At 52.0% G+C, this 25,950-nt stretch overlaps 1 protein-coding gene across 3 annotated transcripts; it reads left to right on the top strand.

Moving 5' to 3' along the window:
• Window positions 1-12,910: 12,910 nt before the first annotated feature.
• CAPG (capping actin protein, gelsolin like) lies at window positions 12,911-24,401 on the top strand. 3 transcript variants are annotated; one of them, XM_059188252.1, is made up of 10 exons: window positions 12,911-13,022; window positions 18,114-18,149; window positions 18,329-18,501; window positions 18,600-18,754; window positions 18,957-19,124; window positions 20,333-20,482; window positions 20,835-20,927; window positions 21,369-21,501; window positions 23,315-23,403; window positions 24,225-24,401. In XM_059188252.1, exons 2-10 carry the CDS (start codon window positions 18,127-18,129, stop codon window positions 24,288-24,290), a joined length of 1,050 nt encoding a protein of 349 aa, XP_059044235.1. In that variant the 5' UTR covers window positions 12,911-13,022; window positions 18,114-18,126; the 3' UTR covers window positions 24,291-24,401. The 3 variants fall into 3 exon arrangements, with proteins under 3 accessions (XP_059044235.1, XP_059044237.1, XP_059044236.1); XM_059188254.1 differs by having other exon boundaries at window positions 13,016-13,036; XM_059188253.1 differs by lacking the exon at window positions 12,911-13,022 and adding an exon at window positions 13,043-13,207.
• Window positions 24,402-25,950: the final 1,549 nt, after the last annotated feature.

Here is a 25,950-nt window from a genome sequence, read left to right as displayed (position 1 = left end):
TCCCCGGACACCAGCCCTCTCCCTTCCACCTGGGCCTGATAATGCAGATCACCACAGCTGCTTTAGCTACCTTTAAACTTGATCTGTTAGCCACTGCCCAGATTCTAGAAGGAGCACCTGGTTTTAGAGAACTGCGGAGATGTCCCAGGATTCGGGAAGCCTGGGGAAGGTGACCGGGGACAGGGTAGTTGCAAACATTTACAATGTTAGATGGCTTCCTTCATCCCTTTCTAGCCTCAAGCTAGAAAAGGAGCCCTTTTTAGATGTGCGGCTGGATCCCAGGACCCTGAGGTCATGACCCAAGCCAAAGGCAGAGGCTTTAACCCACTGAGCCACCCAGGTGGCCCAAGCAGGCTCCTTTTCTAGAGGTTACACACCTGCCATGCTTTTGCTAGAACACTCTGGCCCATCTCCTCCCTCCTCCTTCAGGCCACAGCTTCTGTGACCCTCAGGCGAGGTCCCAGACCAGGGCCAACTGTCTCTCCCCACAACACACTCTCTCTTGTGGCTCCCACCATCATTAAATCTAGGGCTTTACTTCAGAGCTAGACTGTGGACTCCCACTTGACTGTAAGCACTCTCCATGGGTAGTGACTGTGTCTGTTCAGTTCAAGGCCCAATTCCAAGTGCCCAGCCCAAAGCCTGGCACAGAGCCAGCTCTTAACAAATAGTTGTTGCTGCATATTCAAATATCCCTTGAAGCCTGCTTCTCTGTGTGCACCTACTAAATGCTAGGCATTGGCCTGGGCACCGGAAATACTGCACAGAATGGCAGAAAAAAATCCGTGCCCGCTGGAGCCTACATTCTACAAAGAAAGGTAACAAATAAATAAGAATTTTTAAAAAGCCTGCGTCTCTGCAAACATCTCTGGTGTCTCTCTTCTGAAAGGCTATAGGTTGTTCCTTTACTGCCCACTGGACATCAGGCGCTAGGCCTAGGCTGAGCACAGTGTCCTACCTGCTAACAACTCTCTTCCCTGAATGCAGATGGATTACTGTGGAAATCTTCTCTGTGCCCTTACCCTACTGGGTCCTTTCCTCTATTTAACTTCCAGAGAGCGTGTCTGTGTGGTGGGGGCACCTATCCCCCTCCCCCTGTGCTCCAATCCCTCATTCCCCCACTCCCCCATCTCCCTGGACGGATGTAATATGGCCCAACTTAGGTTTCCCTCTTCAGCCCAAAGCCAGAGAGCCAGATATCTGCTATTCCCGTTGCTTGCTAGTTCCTCCCTCCTAGGACTGGTGAGCAGAGAGAGGTTATGGAAAACCAGCCAGGCCTTTTACCTCCCCCTTCGGAGAGACCAGGCACTGCCCCTAACGGATGTGTCACCATTCCACATCCTTCCTTTGATGGGCGTGGAGGGCTCTGAGATCACCCTCCTCGCCTTTACCGACGGAAAAATTGAGACTCAAGCAGGGATGGATGCTGGGCCTTGGGCCAAGGCCATCCAATCGTATCATAGGCCAGTACTAAGGCCCTCATTCCCCCATCCCGACCCTGTCGGCCACCGGGACCACAGCAGTCTTTCTACGGGAAAGGGCGTCCCCTGGTGGTAAAGAGAAGCGTGTCGGCCTGTCCTCATCTCCAGGATGACAGGAAGGGGCGTGGCCTGCAGGACCACCGACAAAGGTTTACCACCTGCTAGTGATGCAAGGACCCTGCTTTGAAAATGGGCACAAATTTGTGAGGCCTATACAAATGAAAGATTTTAAAAATATGCACAAATAAGATGGAAAGTGTTATTAAAACGAGTTTCTGTTTATGAATTTGTTAAGTTTTTATTTTTTAGTGATCTTTACAACCATTGCTGGGCGAGAACCTACAACCCCCAAGATCAGGAGTCACATGCTCTACTAACTAAGCCAGCTAGGTGCCCCTTTGTTTATGATTTTAAATGACGGTTTTAACAAACTTTTATTTAAAACATTCATGTGTTGAGGATAACTCCATCCAGCACAGGTGCAGGTCCTTCTCAGTATAGACTGTGTATGGTTCTGAATTGCTCCCATGACCCTGAAGGGAAAGAACCCAAATTCTGGTGCACCTTATCCTTAGCCACATTCCCTGTAATGACCTAATTAACACTGCCCTGTGACTTTACCTGCATCCTGTCAGCTGGATCATCAGGAAGCAGGGATAGGCATTAAACAGCTTTTGGCACAACCCGGCCAAGTGACACAGGCTCTAACTGGTTCAAGAGTCCAGTGCTCAGCCCTGGAATGCAGAATTCCCTGTTACAGGAGAGAATGAGCCTTTATTAGAGAGTCCAGGGCCTGGAGCAAAGCTGTCTCCAAGTTTCTATGGTATCTATCGCTCATCTCTTGGCACAGAGGACTATTCAACAAAAGGTTGATTGTCTCAACCAAAGTACTTGGAAAATCAAGAGTTTGAGAACGTCCCAGACAGAAATGGGTATGCTTAAAGACCACCTGAGTAGTTAATATGACCCCCACTCCTGCTACCAAGGGAACCTGGGTGATTTACTTTGAATATCATTTCTGAATTTGTTTCTAACTGTACCAAAAATAAATGGAATATTTCTAGGAAACAGCTGGTCTCGACCTAAGTACAGAAGAATAAAATCTCACTGTATCACAGGGTCATGACTATACCGTCACAAACCAGGTATTTTCCTATCAACCTTGATGATCAGGGACACAGCAGTACATGATCAGATCAGAAAGTGTATAAGCTGAAAATAGGGTTGGAGACATAAAGTCCAATATATTGCTGGCCACTGTGGTGTCACTGCTCCCGATACAGGTGTAACCTGAATCCCCACTTGGGAGCCAGAAATCAGCTGAGAAGAAGCCTCTGGAGAGAGACTGTCCTGGTCCTGGAGGGTGGATGAAGTGGGGCCTCCCCACAGCTCATCCCACTGAGCAGACTGGACTGAGTTCCTGACTTGCATTTAAAGGATTGGGTAAGTCTCTTCTGTAACATCTCAGAGGATCCCTGAGTAATCTGGAAGTTAGACAAGAGTCTGGCGCTGACCCTGAGCTGTGAGCAGAGCATTTTGAGACAGAGCATACTGAAGGAGAATGCCCAGCTTCTAACTTCTTGGCAGCCTCTCAGCCTTATCAGGGTCTGTCATGTAAAGTTGATGCCTGGGCGCAAGACGCTGACAGCGGTCCGACACCGTGGCCCGAACGCCCGGACACATATCCCAGGGGCTGAGAACCCAGGCCTTCTGCGAGCTTCTCAAGGAGACCTGCAGGCCATACAAGGACCCTAACAAGCTTAGTCGAGCCCCAGGGTCCCGGCTGCTCCTCCCTCCTGGGAAGAGGCGTTCGCTCCACGCTAAGGAGAAGAGGTCAGGGAGGAGTACTCTGCATCTTTCCACAGCGGAGGGGCCAAACCCCAAACAACCATCCCCTTTCCCCAGCAGCCCAGGCCGCTGTAGGGTGGGAGGCGGGCCAGGGCTCCGGTCCGCGGAACCGGAGGGCTCGGATCGGCGGCCCCGCAGTCGAGCAGTGTGTTGCAGGGGCGGGGAGCCCGGCTGGCGGGGAGAGAAGACCCTCTTCTCTGTATCAGGGAAGCCCCCATTCCGGGATGAGGGTCCCACCTCTCGCTACATTCTTCCGGTCCCGAGCGTCCCTGTCTCTGAGGCCCCGCCCCGCAACCCACTGCTTGCTGGGATTTGTAGTTCCTGGGGGCGGAGCTAGCACGGCCTGTGCGTGGGTGTGTCTGTGTCCAGAGGTCCACTGTGGCGTCCCGGTCCTCGTGACCTCCTGCCCGAGGGCCTACTGGACCTGGGGTTGGCACTGAGGTCGCAGGCCACTGCTCCCGAGGACCCGCCCCGTGGCCCACTCCTACTGGGACTTGTAGTTCGGGTGCGGATTCGCGCCTGTGTAGGTCGGGTGGGCGGAGAGTGTCCCACGGGAGCTGAGCCCAGCTAGTGCCATCCTATTCCTCTTTGGCCTGGATCTGCACAGTAGACCCGGAGTAGCAGCTCCGGTCGGGCTTCTGGTGTCCCTTTTTGCAGCCGGCCCACCGCCTCAGCGGCACCTGAAATACCAGCCTCTAGGTGGGCAAATTGAGGCACGAAGAGTTGTGTGCTCTGGCTGCCATCTGTCCTGGTTTCAGGCGGAGCCAGGCCGCAGTGTAAACGTGGGAGAGGAAAGGCCAGAGTGAGAACTTGGCCTGGGAGGCCCAGCCGAGACCTGTGGGCCATTCCGGGCAAGGGGAGGGTCCGGGGACCTTTCAGTTTTTGTTTTTGTTTTTTTTTAAGATTTTATTTCTTTGAAAAGTAGGCAGAGAGGCAGGCGGGGCGGGGGGGGGGGGGCAGGCTTCCTGCTGGACAGAGAGCCTGATGCGGGGCTAGATCCCAAGACCCTGAGATCATGATCAGAGCAAAAGGCAGAAGCTCAACCCACTGAGCCACCCAAGGGCCCCTGCCCTTTCAGTTCTTAAGAGTCTGTGATCAATGATGTCTTGAAATGATGAACAGATTCGCCCAGGACAGACTGAGCACATTAGAGCTGACCAGGGTTGACAGATCAACCCTAGAGAGGGAGATCAGGGAGGAAGGACGTTTCTCCTGAGGAGGAAAAGCAAGAAATGGGACAATCTTGGCCCACAGGTTTCCTTTGAGGATTACATAAATAGGGTTTTGGGGCGGGTTATTATTATTGTTTTTTATTGAAGTAGGTGAAATACAATATGATATTAGTCTCAGGTACAACATAGTGACAGTTCCATATATTAGGGAAGTATCATTATCATTTAGTTACCATCCGGGGATGAGACTGTTTTGTAAACTCTAAAGTACAGGGCATTGTAAGGGGTTACCATCCTCAGAATTTGAACTTGAGACCCTGGAGAAAAGGCTCTGGTCCTTTAGGACCCTCACTTTAAAAGGGAAGGTACACTCATGTAAGATCTCTCCATCAAGAGAAGCTGGGTGGTAGAAACATGGGCCCTGTCTATAATATATTTTTTAAGTTGGGTGCAAATGAGTCAGGGATGGCCTTACTGCTCAAAAGTTACAAAGCTCTTTGAGTGTTTGTTTGTTGACTGCTTTATTGACTGTACAATTCAGTGTTTTTTAGTACATTCACAGACTTGTGCAACTACCATCACTATCTAATTTCAGAACATTTTCATCACCCCAAAAGGAAACTCCTCCCTATTAGCAGCCACTCCCTAAACCCCACCTTTTTATCTCTTCCAGCCCCAGACAACCATTCATCTATTTATTTCTACAGATTTGCCTGTGCTGGACATTTCATGGAATCATATGATATGTGTTCTTTTGTGATGAGATTCTTTCACTTAGCATAATGTGGTTTTTTTGTTTGTTTTTTGTTTAAAGATTTTTATTTATTTATTTGAGAGAGAGAGTGAGAGAGAGAGAGAGAGAGCATGAGAGGGGAGAAGGTCAGAGGGACAAGCAGACTCCCCATGGAGCCGGGAGCCCGATGCGGGACTCAATCCTGGGACTCCGGGATCATGACCTGAGCCGAAGGCAGTCGCTTGACCAACTGAGCCACCCAGGCGCCCTACTCAGCATAGGTAGCAGGTAGCAGTACTCCATACTGTTTTTTGCAACTTCTTGTGAGTCTACAATTATTGCAAAATACAACTTCTTTTCTTTAAAGCCAAGTATCTGGAGGGTGAACAGAAGTAGCTTATTACAAGTGAAAGGACTCCCATCTAACATTTGATGCTGCGAGAAGGGTGGGCCCTGGGGAAGGAGGGAGGACAGGGCCTGGTGGGGAGGAAGGGGTCCCTGACTCAGCCCAGCTTCACCTCAGGAGCCTGTGTGCTCTGAGGGTTGGGATGGCCTCACCACCAGGCTCCTAATCCACCCTCTGCCGCTCACTAAGCGGCAAGTTTTTTGGTTTGGTTTTACCTCATTTGGCCTCCATTTCTTCATCTGCAAAATGGGGATAATAAAATCATCTACCTTAGAGAATAAACGGGAAGATTAAAGGGAAAAAAATCGAATAAAGGACAACACCTGGCATATAGTGCCAGCACTCAAGATTGTTAGCTCTTTTTTTTTTTTTTTTTAAGATTTTATTTGTTTGATAGAGATCACAAGTAGGCAGAGAGGCAGGCAGAGAGAGAGGGGGAAGCAGGCTCCCCACTGAGCAGAGAGCCTGATGCGGGGCTCCATCCCAGGACCCTGAGATCATGGCCTGAGCCAAAGGCAGAGGCCTAACCCACTGAGCCACCCAGGCACCCCAAGATTGTTAGCCTTTATCATGAGCTTACAGTGGTATTGAAGACCCAGTGTGACCCTGGCTTTGAGTGGATAAACCAGCCCTTCCTCCTGCCCCTGTCACCCAGTGCCCTTCTTGTCACCACCGTGCACCACTGGAGCTCCTCCTGCCCCATTTTTGCTGGACTGGAAGAGTCCCACTTTCCCAGAGGTCACCAAGAAATTCCACCATGTCACTGCCCAGAATGTCTCTGAGCACCCAAAAGGTTTATTCAGAAAATATGGCGGTCCACACCCCTGGCCATTCCTCAGAGCTGGTTGAAATGATCTAGAAAAATTCATTACAGATCAAATTTAAAGGGTAGATGCATTCCGAGTCAATGCCTTCAAAGGAATATTTTGGGGAATTTGATGTTGGAATTTTTAAGTGTTACAACAGATCCCTGCCAGCTTCCCAGGCTGAGAAAATACGACAGCTCAGCCTGACCTGTGCCTCTAGATTGCAGTCCAGGACCCAGAAGGGACTGCTTTGCTGGTGTCTGCATTTTATACATGGGAAATAGACTCAGGGAGGATCATACAACAAGGTAGTTAGAAGCCAGGTTGGGAGCTCCATTAGGGAGACTCTTTTCCAATTTCAAGAAATCCTTAGCCCTGGAAACCAATTCATAAACCTGGGTCCATGGACACAGAAGCAGAGAGCTGGCCATCTTGGATGGCTCCAGACCTTGGCCAGAGACCAAGCAGCCAAATTCAGAAGTCAATGTCAGATGTCTCTCTCTCCTGGTGTTTTTTCAGCCAGATGTTTGTCCTAGAAGTAATTTATTAATAATAATGGTAATAGCACCTTGCATGTGTCCAGGCCTTTATTTTTTTCAAAGAGCTTCCCAAGGATCATCTCACTGCATGCCCACAATACCCTAAGGTAGGATGACGGTGAGAGGAATCTGTGGCTCAAAAGTGTTTTTTTTTTTAATTTTTAAAATTTTATTTATTTATTTGACAGAGACAGATCACAAGTAGGCAGAGAGGCAGGCAGAGAGAGGAGGAAGCAGGCTCCCCGCCGAGCAGAGAGCCCAATGCGGGACTCGATCCCAGGACCCCGAGATCACGACCCGAGTTGAAGGCAGAGGCTTTAACCCACTGAGCCACCCAGGCGCCCTGTGGCTCAAAAGTTTTAAGTGACTTTCCCAGGGTGACAAGTATCTTGGGGACACACTAGAATGTGGGAGTTTTGCTTTCTAATCTGCTAATCAGAGTAGAAATCTAGTAAAAAAAATTTTTCACCTGCTAGGTGCTCTGCTGAGTGCTGGCATCTGTGGGGAGCAAGTATTTCTTGTTCTCTTCGAGGTCCTTCCAGTTGGACTAAGAATTAAATTGATGTGAGACAGATTAACAGGAGAAAGTCAAATTTAATAGTGTACATATGGCGAACCTACACAGACTTGGAAATTCCAAGGACAGTCAGGCAAAATGAGATCTAGTTGTCATTCTGAATTAAGAAGGGGGTAGTGTTCTGGGACTTCAAAGGGAAAGAATGCAACTCACAGGAGGATGAAAAAGAGTAAATGTTTGGTCAACAAATGTTTTCTAGGCCACTCAGAAACAACGGGACAGAGAGGACTTTGATCAAATGGGCCCAGGCTAAGTTCCTTCCAGTCTACCATACCTAGTTCACAGTATAATGTTGTTGATGGTGATAGCTGTCTTCCTGGAACAGGTCCTGAACCTAAATTCTTTTAGGCATTTGGGAGGGGAAGGGGGTAAAGAGCTTTTCCTGAATCTGCTGGGTTTTGATTGCTTTTTAACTCAATATGACCTTCATGTTGGTGTGGCCTGCCCTTGGACTCTTCATTTCACAAGAATAATCTGATGTAGCTCCTGGGCTGAGGAAGCCAGCAGTGTGATAGAAGAGGCATGCATGTAGCAGATGATAAAAAGTGATGGCAAGAGAACTTTTCAGGGGGACAGAAGTGTTTTATATCTTGGTAGGATATAGGTTTACATGGGTGTTTGTATATGCCAAAACTCATTATGCATATGCTTTGTTCATCTTGCTGTATATTTTCCCTAAAAATGTAGAAAATGAGAATGCTCTGGGAAGACTATGTCTAGCCAGGTGCTGGCAGGGGGCAACTGTTGGGAAGTGGGCCAGAGGCAAATTAGGTTGCGCATGGGTACAATTCCACCTTTCCTTGTGGGGTGTGGTTGAAAAGTTTTCCCATGGAGGCTGTAGATCAGATGGCCTAGTAGCCTTGATGCCCAGAGCACCTGGGAACTACAGAGGAGGGGACAGGGATTGCTGCATGTTGCAGGGGACCAATATTTCAACTGAGTGTGCAGGGTGAGCAGTTGGCAAGAGGACAGTTGACAGGGGGAGGGTGGTTTCTGAGCACTGCTCAGTGAAGTGTGGTTGCCTAGCATGGTTCAGATAGAAAGAGGTAGTACCAAGCTTTGAACTGCTTCCCTTCCTCCAAGCCCTATCAGTAGGCCTCAGTGAAATTCAAGCTGGTTGGAATTATTTTTTTAAAGATTTTATTTTTTATTTTTTTTAAAGTTTTTTTTTTAAATTTATTTGACAGACAGAGATCACAGGTAGGCAGAGACGCAGGCAGAGAGAAAGAGGAGGAAGCAGGCTCCCCGCAGAGCAGAAAGCCCGACGAGACGACGCAGAGCTCTATCTCAGGACCCTGGGATCACAACTGGAGCCCAACCCACTGAACCACCCAGGTGCCCCTGGTTGGAATACTTTTTAAAAAAAATAGGGGCACCTGATTGGCTCAGTCGGTTAAGCAGTTAAGTGTCTGCCTTAGGCTCGGGTCATGATCTCTGAATCCTGGGATAGAGCCCCATGTCCTCGGCATGCTCAGTGTGGGTCCACTTGGGATTTTTTTTTTCTCCCTCTCCCTCTGTCCTCCCCCTGCTCATGTGCTCTCTCCCTCTCTCAGATATATAAAACAAAATCCTTATTTATTTATTCATCTGAGAGAGAGAGAGAGCACAAGGGGGTGAGGGACAGAAGGAGGGGAAAAGGCAGACTCCCCACTGAGTAGGAGCTCCCTCCCAGGACCTGACCTGAGCCAAAGGTGGACGCTTAACCGACTGAGACCCCCAGACACTCCTAAAAATTTGTTTTAAATTAATTTTATTTATTAATTTTTAAAATAAATTCTACCCCCAACATGGGTCTCAAACTCATGACCAGGACATCAAGAGTCCCAAGCTCTACTGACTGAACTCTCCAGGTGCCCCTAAGCTAGTTGGAAGTTTTTAGGGTTTTTTGTTTTTCAGATTTATTATTTATTTGAGAGAGAGAACACCTGTGCTAGCAAGCAGGAGAGGGGGGAGGGGCAGAAGGAAAGAATCTCCAGCAGACTCCCCTCTGAGCAGGAGCCCAACCTGGGGCTCAATTCTATGACCCATGAAATCACCACCTGAGGAGAAACCAAGAGTCAGCTGCTGAGCCACCCCAGTGCCCCTAGTTCGAAGTTTTAAAGCTACTTCCAAGAAAGAAGAACAATGTCCTGTTAATCTCCCCAGGTCAGGAGGCCAGGTCCATATCCTGATCGCATTGTGTTTTGTCAGCTGACATCTTTTGGGGTTTGCCGGTGGCTCCTGACTCTCCACTCAGGATCCAGGGTGGAAGTGTGGCCCCTGTGCTGACTCACTTCCTGGAGGGCCCGGCTGACTGGTGCAAACACAGGCTGGCCTGTCTTCCTCTGGAGAGAAGGGTGGGAGGTATTGCAGGTCTAGTCCAGGCTTTGAAGCCAGACCAGCCTGGGCGAGAATCCTGGTTCGTGGCTGAACTGGCAATGTGACCCTGGACAAGTCACCCCCTCTGAGCCTCCCTGACCCTTCTCTGTCCATGAAGCCTAATGATGAGGGTAGTAGGTCTGAGGACAGAAGCACATCGCGTGTAAAGCCACGGAGTCCACAGTAGGCACTCAAGGGACAGACAGCAGCTGTGAGAGCTTGAGCGAGTCCAAGGCTCAAGGGGCTTGGGGCTGTGGACACTGCCAGCCCTGGCGGAGTTTCCTGCGCGGCCTGCTATTAGCCTCCTCAATACCCGCTACAATTCTAGGTCCACGTGAGCATCTCTGGCTCCCGGCAAGGGACAGGGGCGAGGGACAGCTCAGCAGCGCCCCAAGCCGGTTCAGGCCTCCGGGCTCTGACTCGCCCGCGTGCGGGGCGGCGGAGGGTCCCGCTACGGCCACGAGCTACCGGCGAGGCGCTGGCAGGCGAGCAGCGCTCTGGGGTCTAACCCCCGGAGCCAGGCTCCGCTACAGGGGTCGGAGGGGCTCTCCTGGCCCGGGGCGCCTCCTCCGGGATCTCGCTTCCCGAAAAGAGGGGCCTTCCCGAAAGGAGAGGCGGGAGGGGGCGGATCCTTGCTAAAGAAATGCTTTATTTTATTCCATCTGTAACAAACTGGGCATTCCCGCTGCGGCGGGCTGGAGGGAGAGGAAAAATGCGAGTCTGGTTAAAAGAAAACCAAACAAACCACACACACACACACACACACACACACACACACACACACACACACACTTTCCAGTCTGGTTACCAGATGTTTTTGTCGCTCATGGAGTGCTAAGGGGCTTGGATCCCCAGGCTGAGCGACCTGCTCTTTTGTTTTGCCCTTAATTCGCAAACCTCATTTCATGTTTGTGGTAATGGGGCCACCATTGGCCAAGTGAGGCTCAAATGTGGAGAACAGTGACTCCCCTTCGCGTCCTCCGTAATGCACAGAGTCAGTACAGAACCGAAGAGCTACCTGTTATGCCCCGGGGCAGACCAGAATCTGTAACCCTTGCTAGGGTAGGACTAAGGGGCGGGGACAAGGGGCGGGGACAAGAGGCGGTGAGGTGTGGTGTGACTTCCCATCCACTTGCCAGCTACACCAAGCTCCTGGTGGGAGGGTCAGGGGCATTACTTCCTGAGGTGCTCAGCACACCTAGTGGGGTCCCCCTACTAAATTCTCTTTTCGGGAAGAAAAATAAGTCTACGTTTATTAAGCATCTATTTGTTAATTTTATGATCTCATTTAATCTTTGCCTTTATCTTTCTGCCCACTTACAGACTGGGTACGGTGAGGCTCCAGATTAAACATAGCGAGTAAGTAGTCAAACTTTTCAGCTCTTTCTACTCTGCCAGGCTATCTGCCCAGCCACAGGTTCTTGTGGGGACAAAGCTCTTGTGGGTGTTACAGCTCAGATTACCTTGTATTTAAAGCCAGCAGTTTGGGGCACCTGGGTGGCTCAGTGGGTTGAGCCTCTGCCTTTTGCTCTGATCATTATCTCAGGGTATTGGGATGGAGCCCCACATCGGGCTCCCTGCTCTGCGGGGAGCCTGCTTCCCCCTCTTTCTCTGCCTGCCTCTCTGCCTACTAGTGATCTCACTTTCTCTTTCAAATAAATCTCTCTTTCTTAAAAAAGAAAAGGGGAGTATGGGCTCCCCTTTTTTTAAAGCATGGGCTTTAAAAAAAAAAAAAAGAAAAAGACCAGCAGTTTGACCATGAAGACACTCAGATGTCAGCTAGTCTGCATTCTCCAAATAGTATTTACCATCTTGCTCTGGTCTTGAAATTTTAACACGTGGATTTGACTTCGTTCTGCCTAAACTGCTGCCCCTGGGTGGGGCCTTGCCTCTAAAGGCTGAGCCTTATCTTTAACGAGCCTGTTGACCAGCACTGGGCCAAGGCAGGCCCGAGTCCCTAGAGCCGCATGTGTGGTTGAGTAACTGGGTGCTCACTTTCTCCTGGATCTCGCACAGACTCTGCATCCCTCTGCATGGATTCAGAAAGAAATGGCAGCTTCCCCCCTTACACTGCCCCTGCCTCCCATTCCTGTGTGACCTGCGTCTTGTCGCACAGGACTGTGGGCAAGCCACTTGTGCTCGCAGGGCCTCAGTCTCCTCCTCTAGAAAGTGTGCAAGCAAGCTGGCCAGACTAGCTCCAGGGTCCTGTGATGTGATGAAGGCAAGATGGCTCCAGGGTTGAGACAGAACCACTCCTTTTTTTTTTTTTTAAGTAGGCTTTACCCGTGTGGGGCTCCAACTCACAGCCCCGAGATCATGAGTCTACCCATTGAGCCAGCCAAGTGCCCCAAACCACCCTTCCTTTTATTGCCATCCCTCAGAGTGCCCAGTGCCAGGACTGTGTGTCAGCAAACATCTGGTGAACGAGAAGATGACCCAGGGTAGACTTGGGAGACGTTTTGAATGCAGGACACAGCAAAGAATGTTTTTCTAGACCCCAGATACTCCCTCATTAGTGAGCTTAAAAAAAAAAGAAAAATCAAATGTATGCATTCAGGGCAAGGAGAAAGGCAAGTCTGGGGGAGGAGGAAGAAGTCACTGCAGAGGCAGTGACCCCACCCAGGAAATATGACTAACCCAGCTGAGGCTGGGGCTGGTAGAGAGGTCCGCCTGCGGCTGGTGAGTGTGGTAGCTCTCCTGGGGCTCTCCTCGCAGGTCCCAGACTCAGAGGCTACCCTGGCCTGCAGCCGCCTGAGACCACTATGGGGAAACCACCGCATCCGGTGTGGACGTTAGCACCCCATGCCCCGCCGGGTGCCAGCAAGGAGCCAAGCTGGAAGCATTCCCTGCTGGGCCCCAGTGCTCGCCCTTCTCCATTGAAGCGGGCTGGCCCCTCAGCACGGCCCCACTCCCCGGGCGGGAGGGGACCAGGCTCCACGGGGGCGGGGGCGGAGCCAGGCGGGGCAGGTGGGCGGGGCAGGTGGGCGGGGCAGGTGGGCGGGGCAGCCCCGCCCGGGACCTCGGGAAGTGAGAAGTTGGGTGGGGCGGGCTGGGAGGAAGAATCTGAAAAGCAGAAGTGCCAGGAAGGAACGCTGCGGAAAGGTGAAAGTGGCTGGGTGGGTGAGGGAGAGCCGGCCCCTGGGACTTCTCCCTGGGACCCTCTAACGCGGGCAGGGGAGGGTTGGCTACCAGGGTCTGGAAGCAGAGACTCACATTTCTGGAAGCCGCTTTGTCCGGGACCGGTGTCCCCCAGCCCGCTGTCCTGGCAGCTTTGTGCCAGGCTCCAGGTACATTTATGGTCTGTCTGGAGCCCCCAAGGATGCCCCGGAGGTGGGCGGGTTGTGCCTAGGATACTAAGGACGCACTGCTGGGTCAGGCGTGTCCTGCCTGGCTGGAGAGGAGGTGCAGATATCCTGACAGATTTGAGGATGCGAGTCCCTGAGACTGGACTGGCCTGATTGTAGACGGGTGGGCTGCAGTGGTTGCGGGAGAGGGCAGAGAATTTGAATTCAAATTGTAGCACAGCCCATTATTTTGCAAATTCTGTGAGACCTCAGCCGAGGGTCTGCTCCGGAGCCTGGGGTAGAAGAAGGAGAGGAAGTAGGGAGGGAAAGGTGGAGGAGGTTTGAAAGAGTAGGAGCTCCACTTGGTGTCAGGGAAAAGAGCACTAGCTAGAGATTCCCCAGGCAAGACCTCTGGACCCAGCTCCCCCCTGCCCCCGGGAATGCCCCTGTCCCAGGCTGGGGGGACCTGCTGTCATTTCTAGTGTTGACGCTTACTCTGCCTCCCTTACTTGAGGAGTGAGGTAGGGCTGTTTCATTTCACAACTAGAGGCAAATGGACCACGAGGTGAAGAGACCTTTTCGGATCAAAAATCAGTGTCTTGAGGAGGGCGGAGATAGCACAGGAGGGCAGGCAGGGACAGCTGGTCCGACAGGTGTCAAGCATTGCCTTAAAGGTCTGCATCACAGCAGCCCCCCCACTCCCCAGGCTCCCCAGGCTGTCCTCAAAGGCGGGATCCTAAGGAAGTCAGGGCTGTTTGAGGGCCAAGCCCGTGTGCACCCTCCCCCACTCCTGGCCTCAGGACAGTCTCTCTGGATTCCCCAGCCTCTGCTTTCTGGCTCTAGGGCTGTTGTAACCTGTCCCAGCCTGTGAAATCCCGTGCTCTCTTGGGCTCCCGCTGCGCTGCTCTCGGAATCACAGCCCTACAAGTCCTAGGTATCCTGTATGTCCTCTGAGCTCCCGCAGGGTGCCCAGCACAGGGTGGGGTTTATAGCGGCAGAAAAGTTTTCCCTCTTCCCTTCTAGATTCTGGTCTAGTACATTGATACAAGACAGATTAACAGGAGGAAAACAGTTTAATCACGTGTATACCTCCTGTATACTTGGAAAACACCCTGAAATGATTGAAGCCATTAGAAATACCATTAAATACCATCTTATGTTAAAGAAAAAAGATGTTGGGGGTCAGTTACAGGAGGTTACCAGGAAAGGCATAATGAACAAGGGAAAGATTGTTACGAAGATTTAAGTGGCTGCTTCCCCCTTTGATAAGTTGCTACAGTCATCCCCCCTCCCTTCCTGATGCCGTGGGGAGACACCCTTACCAAGGGAGATTTCCCTTATAAGAGTAAATGTCTCTTACCAAGGACAACTTCTACTTCGTTTTCAGAATGTTACCTGTGTCTGCTGCTTCTTAAAAATAGCCGGTTTAAAATATGCCAAAGAGGCTTATTTTAGGATGGTATATTTTGCTCCCATCAGGTTCTAGCTATGTTCAGAGAGGCAAAATACTGTCTCCGCCCAAAGGGCCTTTATAGCCTAGTAGGGGAGGTAGGCAGATCCATAACTGAGAGTACTCCGAGAGTGGGAAGAAGCAAAGGTTTTAAGGTAAAAGGTATTTGTGGAAGAGGCTATCCTGTGAGGTGGTAAGTTCCCCATCACCAGAAGTGTGCAAGAGGAGGATGGTGAGGGATGCTGTAGAAGAGATTCCTGCACTGTGTACGCATGGGCATGTGTTGGGAGGCAGATGCGGAACAGGATTAGATAAGTATTTAGGCCCTTTCTAACGCTGACATCTGTGATTCTATGACATTGCCCACTTAGGGGAAGTTTGTGGCGCCACTGGGTGTGATGGCTCCCGACTGCTCTCTGTCTCCTCCAGGTAGACCATGAGACATGGGTTGTTCTTTCTCATGGTGCCCCCACCATCACTCTGCCCAGTGCCAAGCTCCCAGTGTAGACTTTGTATGGAATTGCACGGAGCCTGTCTTGGGCTGTTGGAGGAACACAGGTGTGTCAGTTGAGTCTGCGGCTCTGGCTGAGATGTGAAGCTGCCAGATCATCCTAATAGACAACCTGCAGGTAGAGACTGGAGTATCTGCTCCTGAGTGAGAGGGCTGGGAGTGCTCCCGGAAAAGACTGCCGAACGTCCTGGCAGGCTCATTGGACAGCTGGGGTTTGGTCTGGGCCTGGAGGGTGGTGGGGCTTCACTGGACTTGAGGGTAGGTGTGTGCACACTGGGCAAGCTCAAGCTGCTGTGGGCTTGGGCAGAGTCGCTGGAAGGGAGAGGTGTCTGATGGCCCCTAGAGCAGAAGGCCAAGCAGCAGGGATCTGACGGGATGGCAGGTGTTCCTGCCTCGACCTGAACTTTAGAGTCTCCCTGGGACTTCTCACACCTGCCCTCCATCCCGACTCCACCCCGGGAACTATGATTTCAACTGTTCTGGTGTGTGGCCTGGACACTGGGATATTTTTTTGAACTCGATGATTTTAATGTACAGGCAGGTGTGAGATGCCTTTCTGGCCAGTTAACAGGCAGCAGAAAATCACCTGGAACGTATGTTCAAAATGCAGATGCACAGGCCCCACTCCACACCTCTGTGATCAAAATCTCCAGGCCTGGGGCTGGGGCAGCTGTGTTTATAAGATCCCAAGCTAATTTGAACAGGCAGGGAGGATGATGAAGAAGCAGGTGGCCAAGTGGGTCCCGGAGACCTGCAGTTCCGATGGGGGGCTGCCTGCTTCGGAGGTATGGCCTGAGCTCCCCGGTCAGGGACATAAAAGGAAAAATAGTAAAGCTCACAATTGGCCCTCTTGTTCACACTATCTCTCCCTGCTGGCTGGGGCGTGGGACAGCCGCCCCACCATTTCAGACCTGAGTCACAGGCTGAGCGGCCTGTGGCAAGGGATGTGGGCAAGCATGTGACCTTTTGTGGAATGGAGGAACATTAAAGGTTCCCTCCCCAAATTTCCCCTCATTGCCTCCTGCTTTGGGAAAGAGTGAGTCCAAACAATGCCTTCAGCTCTGCTGTGAGTTAGGAATGGAAAAGAAGTCATGATTCCCGTGGTTTTTGACAGCCATTACCACCGCTCCTGTTTTCCCTCCGTTTTCTGCTCAGACCCAACACCCTCTCCTCTCCTGCTTATCCCCTAAGGATGGCTCTTTGCCCTTCCTGCTTCTCCAGGCCCCAAAAAGCTCCCCATGGTGCCCATTTGTCTCTTCATCCTGAAATTCCCCAGGCCCTTACCCTGAGTAACAGATGCTGTTCACCTGCCCAGCATGAATTGTGTTACAGTGCTGGCTAGTGTGGGCTGTGCATTTTAAGCCAAGAAAGAAAAAAAGAAGCTGTGTAGTAATAGGAACATAGGAAACAGATGGTAAGCGAAGCTGTAGCTATTGCATTTGCTGATTTAAAATAATAATAATATATATTTTTGAAATATTTGCTTTACCATTTCCCTCTTGAGTAACTTGTCCAAAAAAGATTGCTTTCACTGACCTATAGAATAACATGACATTTGAGGTGTGGGGGAGGAAAAATTTCCTCAGTCCCTCAAGGTCCTTCTAGAATCAGGTACACGCTAATTTTCTTTTCTATAATATATTTATCTTGTTTTTTATATCAGGATAATGCTGGGGGCATAGAATGAATTGGGAAAGTTCTCTCTCCTATTTTCTGGAAAATGGAATTGGTACTTTGTCTTCTTTAAAGTTTTGGTAGAATGTACCATGTCTTGGGGGTCCCTTGGATGGCTCAGTTGAGCATCCAACTCTTGGTTTCAGTTCAGATCATGATCCCAGGATCTTGGGATCGAACTCTGCCCAGCAGGGAGTCTGCTTCTCCCTTTCCCTCTCTCTCAAAGAAAGAAAGGAAGAATGAAAAAAAAAAAAAAGAATGTACCATGACTTGGAATTAGAGGCAGAGGGTTAAGTACAAATTCAGTTTCTTTAATAAATATGAAAACTATTCAGGTAGTCTATTTTTTTCTTGATTGAACTTTCATAATTTATATCCTTCAAGGAATTTTCCCATTTCATATATGTTGTTGAATATATTGGCATAAGTTTTTGTAATATTCTCTTTGTCCTTTTAATATTTGTAGAATCTGTAGTGAATCATTCTCTTATTTCTGAATTGGAAATTTATGTCTTTTCTTTTTCCTAATCAGTTTATCTAAAGGCTCATCAGTTTTATTGATTTTTTTTCAAAAACCAGCTTCTTGGGGTACCTGGGTGGCTCATTGGGTTAAAGCCTCTGCCTTCGGCTCAGGTCATGATGCCAGGGTCCTGGAATCGAGCCCCACATCGGGCTCTCTGCTCAGCAGGGAGTCAGCTTCCCCTCTCTCTGCCTACTTGTGATCTCTGTCAAATAAATAAATAAAATCTTTAAAAAACCCAGTTTCATTGATTTTCTCTCCATATGTATATTTTTATTTCTATTGATTTCTGCTCTTATTTTTATTATTTCATTTCTTCTGATTATTCTGGGTTTAATTTTCTTTTCCTTCTCTGGCATTGTTATGGTGGGAACTTAAGTTATTGATTTTTTACTTTTCTAATATAAGCAGTTATTGCTGAAAGAGCTGTGTGTCAGTCAGTCTCGTGTAAGGACCAGAGTTAGGGTTCTGGAAGCAGAGGAGAGGTATGGCTGAGAAGTCACAGCAAGAGAAAGACATTGGCACAGGAGTCAGAAACCTAGTTTTCACTAGCCACTCACAAGCTTTGTACTTTGATTTTCTGAGCCTCAGTGTCTTTGCCTGCATAATGGAGCCAGGGTAATCTCTTGGGCTCTTGCGATGAAATTGTTAATGAATATGATAGCATTTGACACCTGGAAAGGCCTCCCCAGACCAAAGTGAAGGGTGGTTGTGATAACATTTGTAATCATAACGGCTTCTTCTGTCTTTCTAGAACCGGAAACAGCATGTACACACGCCTCCCCCAGAGGTAGGCTATATGCCCCATCCCCTTTCCCTTCTTCCCTTCCTCCTCAAGAACTGCCCTCCTCACAGCTTCCCTCATGCCCACACCACAGTCCCCCGCCCACCCCGGTCCTCCCCGGTGTCTGCTTGGGCCCACTCCTCCTGGGCCCTGGCCACCACCACCCCCCTGCTTCCCTCCTGCAGCGGCTCTCCGTTCCCAGCCTCAGTGCAGGATCCTGGCCTGCATGTATGGCGGGTGGAGAAACTGAAGCCAGTGCCTGTAGCACGTGAGAGCCAGGGCGTCTTCTTCTCGGGGGACTCCTACCTCGTGCTGCACAATGGCCCGGAAGAGCTGTCCCACCTGCACCTGTGGATAGGTAAGGAGGCTGCGGGCCAAGCTGGGGGTGTGGCCCCGGCAGGAGCTGGGGCTGGCATGGGTCTCATGGGCCTTGCCTGCCCCTCCCCGCCCCTGCAGGCCAGCAGTCCTCCCGGGACGAGCAGGGGGCCTGCGCTATGCTGGCCGTGCATCTCAACACCCTGCTTGGGGAGCGGCCCGTGCAGCACCGAGAGGTGCAGGGCAATGAGTCCGACCTCTTCATGAGCTACTTCCCACGTGGCCTCAAGTACCAGGTCAGAGCCCACCTTCTGGCACCCTTAACCTGCGGCCTCTCTCCAAGCCACTCCTCCTTCCAGCCAGTTCTCACCCTGCAGGAGGCCCAGGCGCCCTCAGGCCTGGGTCCTCCCCACTTTCCACCCATCCCCCGCTGGCAGGGGCTGTGGAGGATTGGGGGGCTCCCATCAGCCCGCTAAGGTTGGCTGGTCTGGGCTGCAGGAGGGTGGAGTGGACTCAGCATTTCACAAGACCTCCCCCGGGGCCGCTCCAGCTGCCATCAAGAAACTGTACCAGGTGAAGGGGAAGAAGAACATCCGGGCCACCGAGCGGGCACTGAGCTGGGACAGCTTCAACACCGGGGACTGCTTCATCCTGGACCTGGGCCAGGTGAGCAGGCTGGCAGGGCTGAGCGCCATGTGGGCACCCGGCTTTTAAGAGTGCCAGAGAGCGGGAGAGAAGCCGCTCCAGCCTTTAGAAAACATCTTAAAAACATTCAGAAAGGCAGAAACCTCCCTCTGCCGTCTAGCCAGTGTCTCTAACACGGCAGCCCACCGTCTCCTCCTCTTGGAGCCTTTGTAACTCTGAGGTCGTGCCAGCCAGACCTCCCATTCATTTGTCCACTCAGCCCTTCACTCAGGGAGTATCTGATGCCTACTCAGAGCCTGCCGGGGGACCACAAATGGCTTGCCCTGGGAAGGCAGCCCCCACAGGCCTGTCACCTGCTGTAATGCTCCCTGGGATGCCATGAGGACTCCGAGCAGGACCTGTGCTGAGGGGTGCTTGGGGCCGGGAGGGCTCCCTCTAGCGGGCGCTGACGCCACTGTCCCAGGCAGGAGCCATCTGACTAGACCCTCTCGAAGGGGGACTTGCCTTTCCCGGTGAAGGGACAGGCCAGGGGAGGCTGAGGCACTGAAGGGGGAGAGGTGCAGAAACACATGCTGACGGCAGGGAGGGGACTAGCTGGGCTGAGACCCTGAGTGGGGACAGGAGCTGTGGAAGCGAAAATTGTTGCGGAGCCTGAGACCCAGGTCCTGAGACTGTTGGAGGAGTCTGGACTGCACCTTGTACTGAAGGCTCCAGGCAGGCAGCCCACCTCGGGCAGTGTGTGAGGAGGGTGAGCAGTAGTGAGTGGAGGGAGGAGACCAGTGCAGCAGGGTGCAGGTGGTGGTGTGAGATATGGGGCTCCAGGGTGCCAGTCACCCCTTCCCTCACTCATTCGTTCATTCATTCATTCATTCATTCATATTTAATACGTGTCTGGATATGTGCCAGTCTCTGTTTAAGTATTGGGCACACGGCTGTGAACAAAGCAAAGCAAAGCAAAACACTCCTGGCCTAGTGAAGCTTACTTTCTAGTCAGGGGAAATAGATTACAGACAAGATCAAGACTTTATGTATTTTGTGGGTGAGCCTTGGGGAGAAAAGGAAAGCAGGAGGGACATAGGCTGGCCACAGAAACACTCTCGCAAAAAGTGTCATGTCATCTTAGATGGTCTTGCCCCCAGGGGCAGGTCTTCAGGACCCCCCCCACACACACACACACATGCGCACAACAGGCTGGATACAGGCAGTTGAGCCTCCCCATTTCCCTCCAGAACATCTTCGCTTGGTGTGGTGGCAAGTCCAACATCCTGGAGCGCAACAAGGCACGGGACCTGGCTCTGGCCATCCGGGACAGTGAGCGGCAGGGCAAGGCCCAGGTGGAGATCGTCACGGATGGGGAAGAGCCCGCTGAGATGATCCAGGTTGGGGGACATTGGGATCGGCAGCTGGGAGAAGCTGTGGGGAGGAGGGTGGTCAGGAGAGGAGAGTGGGGGTGAGAGTGGGGATGGGTGGTCTGGGGGTACTGCTTAGGGCTGTGGCTTCTTACAGGGTGCCTTGTGCGATTTAGAATAAAGTGCCCCTCTGGGTGGATGGACCAGTGCCCTGGCAGGTGGACTGGGCTAGACCCAGCCCTCACTCGCCTCTGCTGGGTGCCCTTGTGCAGGACACGGTTTGCCTCCCCCAGACGCGGTAGCCTCAGGCATGATGGGTTGGGAAGGTCTGGGGCAGATGCCCAGGAGTCCCTGGAAACCTGGCCTGCTGTGGCCCCTCTAGGTCCTGGGCCCCAAGCCAGCTCTGAAGGAGGGCAACCCCGAGGAAGACCTCACAGCTGACCGGACAAACGCCCAGGCCGCAGCTCTGTATAAGGTGGGCACTCTGGGCCTGCCCTGGGCCGGGGCAGGGTGTGCTGAAGGGAGAGGGGGAAGCCCAGGGAAGGTTGGGCCATGCAGCAGGGTGGCTTATCTGGGACTCCGAGCGGGGTGACGATGGGAAACAGATGGATGCCTGGCCCTTTTGAGGAGATAAAGACCACTTCATTTCTCCCCCATTCTTGGAAAAGGAAGTATGAAACCAATGCTGAGCTTTACTTTTTGGGGTTTGTTCCATTCATTTGTGATTTGGAGTCCACTTAATTTCCTTGGCGCTGCAGTGACTGAGGTGACATGAGGGTCGGTGTGCCCAGTCTCCTCTCTGCTCCTTGGGCTGGGGCCATGAGTGGGGACCTTGGGGGCTGTGGTCTAGGGGCGGAGGTTAGGGCTGTGTGCTGGGGGCAGCGGGTAGGACCTGGCACTGCCCGTCCTCCCCCAGGTCTCCGATGCCACCGGACAGATGAACCTGACCAAGGTGGCCGACTCCAGTCCCTTTGCCCTTGAGCTGCTGCTGTCTGATGACTGCTTTGTGCTGGACAACGGGCTCTGTGGCAAGATCTACATCTGGAAAGGTACACGTGGCTTCTCCATTCTAGCCTGAGGCCTCTGCAGCTGCTCAGACCTGGGCATGCTTCCCATTCTGGGGCTCAGCCTGCCTGATTGCTTTCAAAAACAGCACCAGGGAGCTGCTGAGCCTTTTCTCTCTGCTGTTCCCACCCCTAAATTCCAGGCAGGGGTTCTGAAGTATCAGCAAGCCTTAGAATCACCGGAGGGCCTATTAGAATGGATGGCTGGACACCCCCCCTCCAAAGAATTTGCATATCTAACTGGTTCCCAGGCCTTGCTGCTGGTCCAGGATCACATTTTGGGGCCTGCTGTCCTAGAGCACCCCTAGGCCTTCAGGGCTATTGGGACCCCAGTCTTGCCATTCTGCCTTGGGGTATGACAGAAACTTTTGATAACTTAGATCTCACTTGGTGCCCTGGGAAATGAACTAGTAGAACTTGTTTTTCCCAAGAAATTACATTGGCTGGAGATAGAAACACTGTTGTGTACAAGCTTGTTCGCTTGGTTTAACTCCAAAAATGTTGAAACAAATCCCTGAGTCTCCGACTGACCCTGGGAACTTCTTTCTCCATGCTTCTCTTTTCTCGAGCGTGTCTTACCTCCCTGACCAGATTATAATCTTCCTGAGAGCAGGAACAATATCATCTCCAGTGTTGTGGCGAAATAGCATTTGCTCAATAAATATTTGTGGGGGCAACCAAAGCCCAGAGAAACCCGCAGCCTAGCCTGGGGAGGAAGATGGGGAGGGATTAGGTGGTCCCAGGGTAGCTGCTACTGGCCAGTAATACTCCGGGCTCGGGTAAGAGCCAGAGCAGCAAGGAGCTGCTCTCCTTGCTTTCTGTGAGCTGGGGCGGGGATGGTAGGAGACCGGGCACTGGGGCTGCCTTTTCCCCTCTTGCCACAAGGTACCTTTCCCATGGAACCAGTTCCGAGCTTGAGGGGTTCCCACATGCCCACGGAAGGGAATTTAACCCCAAGCAAAGAACTGAATCATTTTGGAAAGAAAAACCAGAGAAGAAAAACAAATAAAAACAAGAAAACTGGGGCGCCTGGGTGGCTCAGTTGGTTGAGCAACTGCCTTCGGCTCAGGTCATGATCCCGGACTTCCAGGATCGAGTCCCGCATTGGGCTCCAGCTCCTTGGGGAGTCTGCTTCTCCCTCTGACCTTCTCCTCTCTCATGCTCTCTCTCACTCATTCTCCCTCAAATAAATAAAATCTAAAAAACAAAACAAACAAACAAAAAAAACCAAGAAAACTTGGAGCTAGCAAGAGAAGTATCTTGCCTTACCCAGAGCACATCTTGCACTAACAGGATTGCCCACAGGAGGGGATGAATAACTGTATGGTCTTGCTTTTTATAAGCTCTGGCATCATGGGAGTAAGGTAATAATAAATCACACCCTTTTGTCCTATTTAGGTTTACACAAAAGGTTTGATACTTGCTGATACTCGTCAACAGTACAGTTGACAGATTCCAGCAGTAAGGGGTCCTGGATGGGGCTCTCGATGTAGAGTCTCATGCCATGGGGGAACACTAACTGAGCATCCATGGGGCCCTGGTCTGAGCAGAAGGTTTCCATTAGAGCAGGCAGAAAGAAGAGTTTCCATCCCATTTGGAGCTGCCAGATTAGAAGTCTCCAGGCCTGACTTCACACCTCCAGACTCCTCAGCATCTTAGCACCTCCTGGTCCATTTATTTGAGAAGCTGCCAGCTATCTATGGACCGCCCTCCCCCGATCGCTTTCCTTGAAAAAATGGGATGTACGCTAGAGAGGGTCCCTGCTCTTTTTTAAAAATTCCCCTTCCCATTGACCCAGGGCGAAAAGCTAACGAGAAGGAGCGGCAGGCGGCTCTCCAAGTGGCCGAGGACTTCATCTCCCGCATGCGATATGCCCCCAACACTCAGGTGAGGAGACACCTGGTGCCCCCCTCCCCCTCCTGGGGCTCTTCCTGTGGCCCCCTAACCTGCAGAGTGGACAAGAAGGGCTGGAAATCCTCGGGCACAGTCAGGAACAGTCAGGCCTCCCTATGGGCCCCTCCAGATTGAAAGCCCTTTTAATCCTTCAACATTTACACTTGATCTTAGCCAAAAGGCCAAGAAGCGATAATCCTTCAACATTTAAAAGTACATAGTGTTTTCTCCTCCTTTTTAAAAGATTTATTTATCTGAGTGAGAGCGAGCTCGCACACGAGCATGATGGGGGAAGGGCAGAGGGAAAGAGGGAAGGAGCGCATCGGACTCTGCTCAATGTGGACTCTATCTCACGACCCTGAGACCATGACTTGAGCCGAAACCAAGAGTCGGATGCTCAGCTGAGACACCCAGGCATCCCAAAAGTACACATTTTCTGAGGGGACGTTGGGCAGCCCTCCTCTGGCAGCCCAGAGAGCCTGGTGCAGGCAGCGTGTGTGCCTCCTCTGGGCCCTGGTCTCCGGCTTGTCCTGCCCCCGTTGCCCCAGCACAGTGACTCCATGAGTCATTCCAAGGGGAGCTGATAAGGCTCAGAGATGACAGCTGCATCTCTTGGACTATGCACCCAAGTGCTTGAAGCCATCTGTTTTCTCAGCTGTGTCCCCTCTCTTGGCTTATTTCTTGGCCAGGAGCATCCGTGACCTGGGCGGCCATGTGGACTCAGGCCTGGCACCCAGTACCCTGCTCCACAGCTCCGCTAGGGCCTTGCCTGGTGGAACCTCGTGGGCTAGACTTCTCCCCCGATCTTCCTGCAGGTGGAGATTCTGCCCCAGGGCCGCGAGAGCCCCATCTTCAAGCAATTCTTCAAGGACTGGAAATGAGGGTGTGCGCCTCCCTGACCCCCGCCTCCTGCCCGCTTTCTCCTCTTCTGGCTGCCTGGTCAGTGCAGAGGTGGCCCCGAGGCTGTCCAATAAAGATGAGTGCTTTTCTGACCCTCTGCCCTCACCACCTGCCCTGAGCTAATCCTCACTCCCCCGCTTGCCATCAGGGCTCATCCAGGGGCTGGGGCAGAGGAGGGCCCGGCAGTCCTCCGTTGTCCCACTCAGGGGCTGGGACAGACTTTCGAAGCAGTGGGGCCCAGAGCTCCAGACAGCTGGTGGGGACTTCGGGGAGCCTGGTGGGGAGGAGGCACAGCCCCGGGCCTGGGCACTGCTTGCCACTGGGGTTCAGTTGCATCACACGTCCCCAGCTGCGATGAGGCTGGGGAAGCAGGCTGGGGACGCAGTTCTGTTTGGGCTGCGATTTCCTCAGCTGCCCTGAGAAACCACTGTGAGGCGGCACCTGAACAACATGCTTGCTGACCAAGAGGACAGCTTATTGCCACTGCACACAAGTCTGGCTTGTCACCTCGGGGGCACATTGCATCACATTAGGCCGATGGGAACAGGGCACTGGAGGGCCAGGGAATCCCCAGGTTAGTGTGGAGAATCACGGAGTCTGGTTTGCATGTTACCATGCTTCTTGGTCATCCTGGCCAAGCTGCTTTTCCTGGTCTAGGCCATTCTTTCGTATCATGGGGTGGTGGCTGGAAAACCAGGCTAGAGAGCCAAATGGGAGAACGGAGTAGGCCAGTGTTCAATCTGGGGGCAGGAGCAAGGCTGGGTAAGTCTGAACTGGAGTTCAGGAGGCCAGGCCGAGCTGCGGCTGTCCTGACCCACTCCCACCCCTGGGCCCCAAGGGTTATGTGGCTTCTGAACTCTGATCAGCTGGATTCTTCCATCCCCAACAAATTCTAACCAAGTTCATCTTGATTTCATGCAAAGTAGCACAGGGAAATCAGCTCAGCTCCTCTACGTATCTCCCCATCTTCTCTCTGGGGAGCTGTGTGGGGGTCCACCCGACAGCCTACGGAGACAGCATGTGCCAGGGATGATTCGCAAAGGAGAGCGAGAAGGAGAGGCACCAGATCCATGGTTCCGACCTTTCTAGGGTTGTGAAGCATTTTACATCTCCTGTGGAAGGCCTAGATAGGCCCTTCCTAAGAAAAATGCACAGGTTAAGATGTTTGCATCTACTTCCAAAGGGTTTCGGCCCCCCTCCCCCTTCCCCAAGAGAACCACAACTTAATCCTTGGACTGTGCTGTTGCTAATGTCCCAAGGTCTGAAGCTGAGCACTCTGGAGGCATTACATGGGGAGTGACTTAGTTAGAAAGGACTCTCGCAGAGGCCTCTGGCCTCCCCTCCAGCTAGAAGCCCACGTGGACTGGTCCCCAGCCATGCTGCGGGCTACTGGGTATTGTCTGTCCTGTCTGCAGAATTAGCCTTCTGCAGAGCAAGTGGAAGGAATCTGCAGGGGAGGAGCTACTGAACAGACACTCTCAAGTGGAGGTTGGGTCATAGCCTTTCTGCGCCCCTGCCCCACCAAGCTCAGGATGCTGTTGGCTACCCCTGCAGGACCACTAAGAGCCCAGATTGGAGGAATTAAAGGGGACGAAGGATTAGTTCAGGTTGGGCCAGGATGGCATGATGCAAACTGCAGTC

This window comes from Mustela lutreola, chromosome 9, assembly GCF_030435805.1.
Source record: "Mustela lutreola isolate mMusLut2 chromosome 9, mMusLut2.pri, whole genome shotgun sequence".
Lineage (NCBI taxonomy): Eukaryota > Metazoa > Chordata > Mammalia > Carnivora > Mustelidae > Mustela > Mustela lutreola.
The sequence above is the reverse complement of the archived record's forward strand: the minus strand, read 5'-3'. Positions and strand labels throughout refer to the sequence as shown.

Excerpts from the sequence above, each read along its gene's own strand:
- CAPG (XM_059188252.1), top strand. The coding sequence starts at position 18,127 with ATGTACACACGCCTCCCCCAGAG. Across the intron at positions 18,502-18,599 it reads CCACCTGCACCTGTGGATAG|GCCAGCAGTCCTCCCGGGAC; the intron begins GTAAGGAGGCTG and ends CCGCCCCTGCAG. Across the intron at positions 21,502-23,314 it reads CAAGATCTACATCTGGAAAG|GGCGAAAAGCTAACGAGAAG; the intron begins GTACACGTGGCT and ends CCATTGACCCAG.